Source organism: Rhinatrema bivittatum, chromosome 3, assembly GCF_901001135.1.
Source record: "Rhinatrema bivittatum chromosome 3, aRhiBiv1.1, whole genome shotgun sequence".
Taxonomy (NCBI): domain Eukaryota; kingdom Metazoa; phylum Chordata; class Amphibia; order Gymnophiona; family Rhinatrematidae; genus Rhinatrema; species Rhinatrema bivittatum.
This window is the reverse complement of record NC_042617.1, coordinates 225356356-225369973: the sequence shown is the minus strand read 5'-3', so window position 1 is coordinate 225369973 and position 13618 is coordinate 225356356. Positions and strand designations below refer to the sequence as shown.

The 13618-nt window shown below is 41.6% G+C and overlaps 1 protein-coding gene across 1 annotated transcript in view; it reads right to left on the bottom strand.

Moving 5' to 3' along the window:
- LOC115087279 (lysosomal-trafficking regulator-like) overlaps window positions 1–13618 on the bottom strand; it is a 1534685-nt gene that overhangs the window by 498106 nt on the left and 1022961 nt on the right. Inside the window, 2 exon segments of the mRNA XM_029594260.1 lie at window positions 1431–1521; window positions 1610–1755. Of these exon segments, the coding sequence (XP_029450120.1) occupies window positions 1431–1521; window positions 1610–1755 (237 nt within the window).

The following is a 13618-nucleotide window of genomic DNA, read 5'->3' as shown; positions in this document are numbered from 1 at the left end:
GAATGAGAGAAAAGCCTTAGTGAATTAGAGAGCTAGTTTGTAAGTCATATGTAAGATAAATAATAAAAGTATATTTGTATTTAGTGGTACTCTGCTGTCACAGATTTATTGTTCTGTTTTTTTGTTTTTATGCTGGCATTGGGACATAGGACCCACTTGTAGAAAAATAAGACAGAGATTAACTAACTTTTGCAGGATACACACTAACCTCTTATTATGATGGGGAGGGGAGAAAAAGAGGTAGAAAGGGAGGAAGGTAGGGAAAATGGAAAAAGTGGGGAGAGGGGTTCCTAGTCCTGGTTCCCCAACTCCACTTTTTTCCTCCTCCTATTATTCTGCCACAAGAGTCAACTTTAGTACTATGGAGACAATTTTTAAAAGGTTTTACATGCATAAATGACCTTTGAAAATTGCTATTTTTATGCATGTAACTTCTTGGAAAATTCACTCCATATGGCTGAATTTTCAAAAGACTTCACGTGGATAAATGCGCTATTGTAAATTGCTGCAATATATGCTAATTTTATGTGCATAACACCTTTGAAAATTTACTCTTTGCATTTACATGGGAAGGAATATTTAGGAAAAATTACAAATATGGGGGTAGATTTTAAATACTTGCGCGATCGCGTACTTTTGTTCGTGCACCAGGCGCGAACAAAAGTACGCTGGATTTTATAAGATACGCGCGTATCTTATAAAATCCGGGGTTGGCGCGCGCAAGGGGGTGCACATTTGTGCAACCTGGGCGCGCTGAGCCCAGCGCGAGCTGCCTGTTCCCTCCGAGGCCGCTCCAATTTTGGAACGGCCTCGGAGGGAACTTTCCTTCGCCCTCCCCCCACCTTCCCCTCCCTTCCCCTACCTAACCCACCCCCCCTCGGCCCTATCTAAACCCCCCCTACCTTTGTCGGCAAAGTTACGCCTGCTTTCAGCAGGCGTAACTTTGCGCACGTCAGCCGGCAGCCCCGCTCCGTCCTCCGGTCCCAGGGGCTGGTCCGGAGGCCTCGACCATGCCCCCAGGCCAGCACCACGCCCCAGGTCCGCCCCCGAAACGCCGCGGCACTCCCCCGAAACGCCACGTCGTTTTGGGAACGCCCCCAGACACGCCCCCTCCCGCCCCTTTTCGAAAGCCCCGGGACTTACGCGCGTCCCGGGGCTTTACGCGTGCCGGCAGCCTATGCAAAATAGGCGCGCCGGCACGCGAGGGCCCTGCGTGCGTAAATCCGCACGGATTTACGCGCGCGGGCCTTTTAAAATCCGCCCCATGGTGTTTAGCGATGATTGTTTTCTAATGAGAATTAGAAGGTAAATAGCAATATCTGAAAATCATTTGAAAATTGAAATTGTGAGAAAGGTCTTGCAGAGAAAAATAGAGAGAAAAATATGCTCTACATGATCAACATCATTAATGTTCTTAGTTAAAAATGTACCTTATGAGCTCACTCGCAGCTTTGTCTTTTACAGTAGAAGAGGAGGAATGTGTTTTGTCTTCAAATAAATAGCACAAAGGTGATTTGATTACTACCATTAGAGAAAAAAAGAACAAAGTTACTCAAATGCTGAACAAAGTTATGCATGGAAAACACAGGTAGAATAATTTAAAAGTTACCTTCCTGTTTTTGCTGATCTCTAAGAATATACTTGTTAGGAATTGTTAAATATGACCGCTGCAAACGTCGTCGCTCTCTGTTAGGACCTTCTGTTGGGTCCAGTTGCCAAGATGTGGGGTAGCAATCTGAGTCATACCAAACTGTTCTGAAAAATGAACATGTGATGGCTTTTTAGTTAGCTATTTATTGAACAAATTTAGCAAGCACAAATAATTGTAATAGTAGTACCATATAGAAATAGCACGACTAATACAGACAGATATAAATGCAAAGTATTACATAAACCGCAATCTACACAAACATGAAATGTCAATGCTTCAATACAAAAGAAAGCAAAAAGAGAAAAAAATGTAACATCAGGAAGAGGAAAGATGATGGCAATATGAGTGCCAGATAGCACTATATCCCTCAACATTTTCTTTTATAGCAAATGTTTCTTTCAATGATAATTGATTTCTAACATGAGACTTCCAATATCATTCGGTGCACTTTTCCTATAACAACCACAGCAAATCTTGCAGCATGGGCTAAGTGTACACCAAGGTTTGGGGCCGATTGGAATTAGACCATAAACACAAAAGACGTAATTATGGATAGTTACTTGTACCCCAAGGATATTGCAAATTTAAGACTCAATTACACATAAAAAAATCCATATATGGGGATAAGACCACCAAATGAGGAAATGCTAACCAACCCCACCACAATTCCTTAAGGAAGGACAAAATCTTGAAGAAAAGGTTGGGTATCTAATATACAGTCGAGCAAGTAGAAATGTAACTTACACTCTTTAAACAATTTGGGGTAAATTTTAAAAAGGTGCGCGTGCTACCCGGCGCACGGACATATACACCCAATTTAATAACTTGTGCGTGCAAGTTATAAAATCAAGGGTCGGTATGCACAAGGGGGTGCATAATTGTGCACCTTGCATGTGCCAAGCCACACTGACTTCTGTTCCCTTCCCCCTAACATGACCTTCCCACCCCTTCCCCTAACCTTTCCTCCCCGTAACCCTACTCTAACCCCCCCCCCAAATTTTTATTTTACCTTTTGTGCCTGCCTCTGGGCAGGCTGCCGGCAAGCCTCTACACAGCAGCAATGGCCGCTGTGTTGCAGGCCTCTGGCCCCGCCCCACCCCTTTAGTAAAGCCCCGGGACTTACATGCGACCCGGGGCTTTACGCGCATCGCCGGGCCTTTTGAAAATAGGCCCAGCGAGCGTAAATCTGGAGGGTTTAAAATCCGGCCCTTAGAGATATTGTGGGTTTTAGTCTAGATCAGGTGCCAGTCTCTAGCAACATTACACATATTTAACTCATCATTACAACTGTCAATCAGCTTCTCATTTCCATGAGAACCTTATAAATTAGTGAAATAACTGTAACCCTCAGACTGTCAGATCTCAATGCCTCCTCCAGGACAGTAAATTTCCTAGGAGCCCACCCTTTAATTCAAATAGAATCAAATGTTTATGCAGCTGAATGCACAAAAATTGGGTGACATAGTACTCTACAGTTATATATGTGAAAGAATGCAACCTCGACCCCTCCAACATTTGCCGCCTATAACCACCACTCAAGGTAGGGAGCAAACATTCAGAGGGCTATATTAGAATTTTTATAGTTAAGAGACATAGGGGGAAATAGATTCACTGTAATGATTTGATGGTGGGCACAGCTTGGAGTGACTCCGGTAGACTGTTCCAGAGATGTGGCCCAGAGACAAAGAATGCTCTATTCTGTGTTTGGAGCAAGTCAGGCTTATACAGGATACACTAGGCTTTAGTGGATATGATAGAGCATGGCATGCCTCAGCTGGAAGTGTCAGACCATAGAGGCTATGTTTGTGGCATAGCATTCTGCAGCTGGAAGTATCAGGTCACAGTGGTTATATTTGGAGGAAGACAGGCTTATATAGGATATGTTAACCCTTGGTAGATATAGTGGAGCACGGCATGCTACAAATGGAAGAGTCAGGACACAGTGGTTATGAATGGAGCATTGTGTTCTGCAGCTGGAAATGTCAGGCCACACTGGTTATATTTGGAGCAAGAAGGTTTATGTAGGATAAGTTAGGCCTCAGTGGATATGGTGGAGCATGGTATGCCAAAGCTGGAATTGTCAGGCCACCATGGTTATGTCTGGAGCAAGACAAGCTTACACAAGATATGTTAGGCCTCAGTGGATATGGTGGAGCATGGCATGCCACAATTTAAAGTGCTAAGCCACTGTGCTCATGCAGGATTCATTAGGCTTCAGTGGATATGGTGGAGCATAGCATGCCACAGCTGAAAGCGTAGGCCATAATGGTTAGGTTTGGAGCAAGAACCCTGAATTTATACTTCTGGCTTTCTGATCCAGCTGCCAGCCCTCCAGCATTCTTCTAATGACTTCTAAAATATTGGCTGAGGTATGGGCTCTGTCCACCATGGAACTGCTGCCTGCCCTATCTCAGCTAGGTCCCACCAATGTGCTGTCGGAAAGAGAAGGCATTTGAATGCGTTTATAGATGTCCAGATGATGCTTGTGAAATGCAAACTGCTCTCCTATGCCTTCGCCAGCAGTGAATGAATGCGACTGCTGCAAAGACAGTACAAACTAGAGATGACCTTTCTGCTATATAGTTTGATGCTAACACCTGCTGTAAACTCCTGAAACCCTCGTTCTCCACTACCTGGCAAGGGCTGATCATCCAAAGCGATCATTTCATAAATTCTCCTGGTCACCACTTTAGATGCTGTCTGTCTTGTTCTCCATGACCGTGCCAACATCCCATCTGCTCCATTGTGAGCTGTGACTTCCTAGGTATAGCTGGGGGCTTCTGCTGCTGCTGGCATGCCACCTGACTGATAAAAGGAGCCGAAGGCCTGGAAGCAGCTTGAGGAACCCCATCTCAAAAAAGACATAGTAAACATAGAAAAGGTACAGTGAAGGGAAACAAAGATGTTAAAGGGGATGAAAAAGCTCCCTTATGGAGAAAGGCTAAACAGATTAGGGCTTTTTAGCTTGGAGAAGAATCTGACAGTTGTATTAAACATCTGATGAAGGGCTACTTGAGCTATGTATTATTTTGATGATTGGATTTTATTTCTGCCCTCCAAGCTTATTGCATTGTAAGCTTAAAGGTGTGTTTTCTTAAACAGTTAAAGGCAAATAAAATATTAGGAATTATTTGAAAAGAAAGAGAGAATAAAACAGAATATCATAATATCTTTGTATAGATCCATGGTGCCACCACACCTTCAGTATTGTGTGCAGTTCTGGTCACCCCATCTCAAAAAAGACATAGTAAACATAGAAAGGGTACAGTGAAGGGAAACAAAGATGTTAAAGGGGATGAAAAAGCTCCCTTATGGAGAAAGGCTAAACAGATTAGGGCTTTTTAGCTTGGAGAAGAATCGACAGAGGGGATATGATTGAGATTTATAAAATCTTGAGTGGGGTGGAATGGGTAAATAAGGAATGTTTATTTATCCATTCAAACACTAGGACTAGGGGGCACTCCATGAAACTTGAAAATGGCAGATTTAAAAGAAATCATAGGAGGTATTTTTTCACTCAGTGCACAATCAAGTTATGGAACCTATTGCTAGAAGAACATTCGTCCCCTTTCAAATAGTGTCCTCTGGCTTATAGAAGGGGTACACTTCTACTACTATCCCCAGCTGCATATTGAAAGGCATGCTACTTCTTCATGTGATACTCTATCCCAGAATTACTAAAATAGCCCAGGTGCTTCCCTCGGTTGATCTCTTTCGCACAATAGTTACAACGAGCAAAGCGTGAGTCCTCCATTATTTAAAAATGGCTCCAGATCACAGACTTCTTTCATGATTCCTGGCTTCTGTCTGCATCCTTAGGGGTGGATGATACTGGCACTGAAGAAAGATAGAACCTGAGAAACTGTAGCATAGGATTCACTCATCCTCTATTAATGCACAGTCAGTGTGGCCTGCTCTCCCTCAGCAACATTAACTCCTGCCTCTCTCTGCTCTATCACTGAAGTGGAGGCTAACACAGTGGCTAACAGTACTAACTATAACCCCAATAGAGAGTTAACAGCTCTCCTATCTCTCTTTCAGGAAATCCTTTGAAGGGAGATTCTTCTAACTCTGATTCAGAAGAAGAAAATGAAAAAACTGCTTTTAAAGCCTCTTCTGCACTAATGGTATTTCAGGTTTTACCACTTGCACTTCTACTTCCAAAGGCACAGTGGGAGCACTGAGAGGAGAAGATCACCTTGCTGGTGGTTGAAAGGAATCAGTAAGTTTTTGCTTGGGACATTGTCTTTTTCAAAAGTATTGGGGCAAGTTAACTATTTGGGAACATTATTTAGTGTGTTTGTGCTTTTAAAAGTCAGTAAGGCAGTGAATAAACAAGTTAGACTGTTTGTATTTTAAATGTTCAGTCAGTAAGGCAGCTAGTAAGCAGTAGTAAGTGTGTTTATTTTTAAAAGTCTGTAACGCAACTAGTAAGCAGAACTGAGTGTTTGTATTTAAAAAAAAAAAATAGCCAGAAGATAGAAATAAGCTAGGAGCAATGTATACCTAAGTAAAAAGGTTGAAAAGTTCAGTTCAATTACTCACCTTGGAAAGGTGTTGAAGTAGTGTGATTTGGTTTGATTAGGTACCAACATTTGATAATCAAGAGAGCAGTGAGTCACTCTGGCAGACTAATTGAAGTTAGACTGTTTGGATTTCCCAACCCTAGCTGATCTTTTAATTTATAGGCAGGTGCCACTTTCACAAAAAAAAAACAACTATATTGAGAGTTTGATCAGTCCCTTGTAGGCCACTACCAGACATATAGTGAATTCACTAATACATTTAAAGAATGTAAATTAGACACATTCCTACTCCCATAGCAACCTAAAACTTAACTAGGAACTGAACAAAACTGAGATGAAGGAAGCCGCCCATCAGCAAGAGTGGGGCTTCCCAGACTTTTGCATCGAGTGTCACATGTATGATTTTTTACCCGCCGGTGAGAAGTTGTACATGTGCTTGCGATGCAAAGAGTTCCTGGCTCTCAGAGAACGAGTCTGATCTCTGGAGGCTAGAGTGGCAGACCTGGAGGAGCTGAGGCAGACAGAGAGGTATATAGATGACACCTTCAGGGACATAGTAGCCAAGTCCCAAACAGACTGGCAGCCCTGGTGCTGCCTTGGAGGAAGAACGTCTCATGATTGGAGGGCATCAACCGGGTGCAACAGGAAAGGATCCTGTAGCAAGGACTGCTCTCCAGGTGATGCACTGTCCTTTCTCACCGAGGATATCTCCCCAAGGCCTACTGCCCAGAAAGGAGGGGTTAGGTCGGCCGTCATAGTTGGTGATTCGATTATTAAGAATGTAGATAGCTGGGTGGCTGGTAGGCGTGAGGATAGCCTGGTAACATGCCTACCTGGTGTGAAGGTGGCGGACCTCATGTGTCACCTAGATAGGATTTTAGACTGTGCTGGGGAGGAGCCGGCTGTCATGGTACATGTGGGCACCGACGAAATAGGAAAATGTGGGAGGGAGGTTCTGGAAGCCACATTTAGGCTCTTAGGTAGAAAGCTTAAATCCAGAACCTCCAGGGTAGCATTCTCTGAAATGCTCCCTGTTCCACACGCAGGTTACCAGAGGCAAGCAGAGCTCAATGCGTGGATGAGACGATAGTGCAAGGAAGAGGGATTCAGTTTTGATATGAACTGGGGAACCTTTTGGGGAAGGGGGAGTCTCTTCCGAAGGGATGGGCTCCACCTTAACCAGGGTGGAACCAGACTGCTGGCGCTAACCTTTAAAAAGGAGATAGAGCACCTTTTAAACTAGAACAAAGGAGAAAGCCGACAGTCGCACAGCAGTGCATGGTTCGGAGAGAGGTATCTTCAAAGGATACTAATGATGCATTGGAATTAGGGCATCCTGACAGTGAGATTCCAATAATAAGAAAAGTAGTCCAAATGCCTGTAACTAAAAACTCACCTGAGCTAAAAAATTCTAACTTATCCCTATCAATTAAAAAGCAGAATGAAAATACAAACAAAAAACAAACTTTGAAATGTTTGTATGCTAATGCCAGAAGTCTAAGAAGTAAGATGGGAGAATTAGAATGAATAGCAGTGAATGATGACATAGACTTAAATGGCATCTCAGAGACATGGTGGAAGGAGGACAAACAATGGGACAGTGCTATACCGGGGTACAAATTATATCACAATGACAGAGAGGAGCACCCAGGAGGTGGTGTGGCACTTTATATCCGGGATGGCATAGAGTCCAACAGGATAAACATCCTGCATGAGACTAAATACAAAATTGAATCTTTATGGGTAGAAATCCCTTGTGTGACGGGGAAGACTATAGTGATAGGAGTATACTAGCGTCCACCTGGTTAAGATGGTTAGACAGACAGTGAAATGCTAAGAGAAATTAGGGAAGCTAACCAAATTGGTAGTGCGGTAATAATGGGAGACTTCAATTACCACTATACAGAAACAGTTAATGAAAAAATGTGCAACGAACCACACTTGTCTCACAAAACACGTTGCAAACAAATTTGAAAATTTTATGTGCTTAGGAATTTATCTCACAATGTGGACCATCATACCACCCTTGGTTGGTTTAGGCAGTAAGCCACGCTTTCAACCATAACGGGTCATATTTAATCATCGGTCCGGACCGATGATTAAATATGACCCGTTATGGTTGAAAGCGTGGCTTACTGCCTAAACCAACCAAGGGTGGTATGATGGTCCACATTGTGAGATAAATTCCTAAGCACATAAAATTTTCAAATTTGTTTGCAACGTGTTTTGTGAGACTTCAATTACCCCAATATTGACTGGGTAAATGTATCATCAGGACATGCTAGAGAGATAACGTTCCTGGATGGAATGAATGATAGCTTTATGGAGCAATTACTTCAGGAACCGACGAGAGAGGGAGCAATTTTAGATCTAATTCTCAGTGGAGCACAGTATTTGGTGAGAGAGTTAACGGTGGTGGAGCCGCTTGGCAATAGTGATCATAATATGATCAAATCTGAATTAATGACGGGAAGAGGAACAGTATGCAAATCCATGGCTCTCATGCTAAACTTTCAAAAGGGAAACTTTGATAAAATGAGAAAAATTGTTAGAAAAAACTGAAAGGAGCAGCTACAAAAGTAAAAAGTGTGCAAGTGTGTTAAAAAATACCATTCTAGAAGCACAGTCCAGATGCATTGCACATCTTAAGAAAGGTGGAAAGAAGGCAAAATGATTACCGGCATGGTTAAAAGGGGAGATGAAAGAAGCTATTGTAGCCAAAAGATCTTCATTCAAAAATTGGAAGAAGGATCCAACAGAAGAAAATAGGTTAATGCATAAATGTTGGCAAGTTAAATGTAAGACATTGATAAGACAGGCTAAGAGAGAATTTGAAAAGAAGTTGGCCGTAGAGGCAAAAACTCACAGTAAAAACCTTTTTAAATATATCCGAAGCAGAAAGCCTGTGAGGGAGTCAGTTGGACCGTTAGATGATTGAGGGGTTAAAGAGGCACTTAGAGAAGATACGGCCATCGTGGAAAGATTTGCTTCGGTGTTTACTGAAGAGCATGTTGGGGAAATACCCGTACTGGAGAAGGTTTTCATGGGTAATGATTCAGATGGACTGAATCAATCACGGTGAACCTAGAAGATGTGGAAGACCTGATTGACAAACTGAAGAGTAGTAAATCACCAGGACTGGATGGTATACACCCCAGAGTTCTGAAGGAACTAAAAAATGAAATTTCAGACCTATTAGTAAAAATTTGTAACTAATCATTAAAATCATCCATTGTACCTGAAGACTGGAGGATAGCAAATGTAACCCCAATATTTAAAAAGGGCTCCAGGGGTGATCCGGGAAACTACAGCCCAGTTAGCCTGACTTCAGTGCCAGGAAAAATAGTGGAAAGTATTCTAAACATCAAAATTACAGAACATATAGAAAGACATGGTTTAATGGAACAAAGTCAGCATGGCTTTACCCAAGGCAAGTCTTGCCTCACAAATCTGCTTCACTTTTTGAACGAGTTAATAAACATGTAGATAAAGGTGAAACGGTAGATGCAGTATACTTGGATTTTCAGAAGGCGTTTGACAAAGTTCCTCATGAGAGGCTTCTAGGAAAAGTAAAAAGTCATGGGATAGGTGGTAATGTCCTTTCATGGATTGCAAACTGACTAAAAGACAGGAAACAGAGTGTAGGATTAAATGGACAATTTTCTCAGTGGAAGGGAGTGGGCAGTGGAGTGCCTCAGGCATCTGAATTGGGACCCTTACTTTTCAATATATTTATAAATGATCTGGAAAGAAATACGAGTGAGATAATCAAATTTACAGATGATACAAAATTGTTCAGAGTAGATAAATCACAAGCAGATTGTGATAAATTGCAGGAAGACCTTGTGAGACTGGAAAATTGTGCATCAAAATGACAGATGAAATTTAATGTGGATAAGTGCAAGGTGATGCATATACAGAAAAATAACCCATGCTATAGTTACACAATGTTAGGTTTCATATTAGGTGCTACAACCCAAGAAAGAGATCTAGGTGTCATAGTGGATAACACATTGAAATCGTTGGTTCAGTGTGCTGCGGCAGTCAAACAAGCAAACAGAATGTTGGAATTATTAGAATGGGAATGGTGAATAAAACGGAAAATGTCATAATAAGAACATAAGAACATGCCATACTGGGTCAGACCAAGGGTCCATCAAGCCCAGCATCCTGTTTCCAACAGTGGCCAATCCATGCCATAAGAACCTGGCAAGTACCCAAAAACTAAGTCTATTCCATGTAACCATTGCTAATGGCAGTGGCTATTCTCTAAGTGAACTTAATAGCAGGTAATGGATTTCTCCTCCAAGAACTTATCCAATCCTTTTTTAAACACAGCTATACTAACTGCACTAACCACATCCTCTGGCAACAAATTCCAGAGCTTTATTGTGCGTTGAGTGAAAAAGAATTTTCTCCAATTAGTCTTAAATGTGCTACTTGCTAACTTAATGGAGTGCCCCCTAGTCTTTCTATTATCCGAAAGAGTAAAAAACCGATTCACATCTACCCATTCTAGACCTCTCATGATTTTAAACACCTCTATCATACCCCCACCTCAGCCGTCTCTTCTCCAAGCTGAAAAGTCCTAACCTCTTTAGTCTTTCCTCATAGGGGAGCTGTTCCATTCCATTTATCATTCTCTGTACCTCCTCCATCACAATTATATCTTTTTTGAGATGTGGCGACCAGAATTGTACACAGTATTCAAGGTGCTGTCTCACCATGGAGCGATACAGAGGCATTATGACATTTTCTGTTTTATTCACCATTCCCTTTCTAATAATTCCCAACATTCTGTTTGCTTTTTTGTTTGCCGCAGCACACTGAACTGACGATTTCAATGTGTTATCCACTATGATGCCTAGATCTCTTTCTTGGGTGGTAACTCCTAATATGGAAACACATATTGTGTAACTATAGCATGGGTTATTTTTCCCTATATGCATCACCTTGCACGTGTCCACATTAAATTTCATCTGCCAATTTGATGCACAATTTTCCAGCCTCACAAGGTCTTCCTGCAATTTATCACAATCTGCTTGTGATTTAACTACTCTGAACAATTTTGAATCATCTGCAAATTTGATTACCTCACTTGTCGTATTTCTTTCCAGATCATTTATAAATATATTGAAAAATAAGGGTCCCAATACAGATCCCTGAGGCACTCCAATGTCTACTCCCTTCCACTAAGAAAATTGTCCATTTAATCCTACTCTCTGTTTCCTGTGTTTTAGCCAGTTTGCAATCCACGAAAGGACATCACCACCTATCCCATGACTTTTTACTTTTCCTAGAAGCCTCTCTTGAGGAACGTCTGAGATGGTAATTGTCTCTTGCCGTCACTGGTTCAGGGTTCATAGAGACTGGACAAGAGAGTGGAGGAGATATTGCTGTATAGCCCAAGAACAGTCCTCCTGTCTTTTAGTCAGTTTGTAATCTACGAAAGGACATCGCCACCTATCCCAAGACTTTTTATTTTTCCTAGAAGCCTCTCATGAGGAACTTTGTCAAATGCCTTCTGAAAATCCAAGTACACTACATCTACCGGTTCACCTTTATCCACATGTTTATTAACTCCTTAAAAAAAGTGAAGCAGATTTGTGAGGCAAGACTTGCCTCATGTAAAGGCATGCTGACTTTGTTCCATTAAACCATATCTTTCTATATGTTCTGTGATCTTGATGTTTAGAATACTTTCCACTATTTTTCCTGGCACTGAAGTCAGGCTAACTGGTCTGTAGTTTCCCGGATCGCCCCTGGAGCCCTTTTTAAATATGGGCGTTACATTAGCTATCCTCCAGTCTTCAGGTACAATGGGTGATTTTAATGACAGTTTACAAATTTTTACTAATAGGTCTGAAATTTCATTTTTTAGTTTCTTCAGATCTTTGGGGTGTATACCATCCGGTCCAGGTGATTTACTACTCTTAAGTTTGTCAATCAGGTCTACCACATCTTCTAGATTCACAGTGATTTGGTTCAGTCCATCTGAATCATTACCCATGAAAGCCTTCTCCAGTATGGGTACCTCCCCAACATACTCTTTAGTAAACACCGACGCAAAGAAATCATTTAATGTTTCTGTGATGGCTTTATCTTCTCTAAGTGCCCCTAACCCCTCGATCATCTAACGGTCCAACTGACTCCCTCACAGGCTTTCTGCTTTAAAAAGTTTTTACTGTGAGTTTTTGTCTCTACGGCCAACTTCTTTTCAAATTCTCTCTTAGCCCGTCTTATCAATGTCTTAAGAACATAAGAACATAAGAAAAAGCCATACTGGGTCAGACCAAGGGTCCATCAAGCCCAGCATCCTGTTTCCAATAGGGGCCAATCCAGGCCATCCAGGTCTTACATTTAACTTGCCAATGTTTATGCATTATCCTATTTTCTTCTGTTGGATCCTTCTTCCAATTTTTGAATGAAGATCTTTTGGCTAAAATAGCTTCTTTCTCCTCCCCTTTTAACCATGCCGGTAATCATTTTGCCTTCTTTCCACCTTTCTTAATGTGTGGAATACATCTGGTTCGTGCTTCTAGGATGGTATTTTTTAACAATGACCACGCCTCTTGCACACTTTTTACTTTTGTAGCTGCTCCTTTCAGTTTTTTTCTAACTATTTTTCTCATTTTATCAAAGTTTCTCTTTTGAAAGTTTAGCCGAGAGCTGTGGATTTGCTTACTGTCCCCCTTCCAGTCATTAAATCAAATTTGATCATATTATGATCACTATTGCCAAGCAGCCCCACCACCGTTACCTCTCTCACCAAATCCTGTTCTCCATTGAGAATTAGATCTCAGCTATCATTTATTCCATCCAGGAACTTTATCTCTCTAGCGTGTCCCGATGATACATTTATCCAGTCAATATTGGGGTAATTGAAGTCTCCCATTATTACCGCACTACCAATTTGGTTAGCTTCCCTAATTTCTCTTAGCATTTCACTGTCAGTCTCACCATCTTGACCAGGTGGGCGGTAGTATACTCCTATCACTATAGTCTTCCCTGACACACAAGTGATTTCTACCCATAAAGATTCAATTGTGTATTTAGTATCCTGCAGGATGTTTATCCTGTTGGACTCTATGCCATCCCAGACATAAAGCACCACACCGCCTCCCGGGTGCTCCTCTCTGTCATTGCGATATAGCACTGTCCCATTGGTTGTCCTTCTTCCACCATGTCTCTGAGATGCCAATTAAGTCTATGTCATCATTCACTGCTATACATTCTAATTCTCCCATCTTACTTCTTAGACTTCTGGCAGTAGCATATGAACATTTCAAAGTTTGTTTTTTGTTTGTATTTTCATTCTGCTTTTTAATTGATAGGGATAAGTTAGAATTTTTTAGCTCAGGTGAGTTTTTAGTTACAGGCACTTGGACTACTTTTCTTATTGTTGGAACCTCACTGTTGGGATGCCCTAATTCTAATGCAT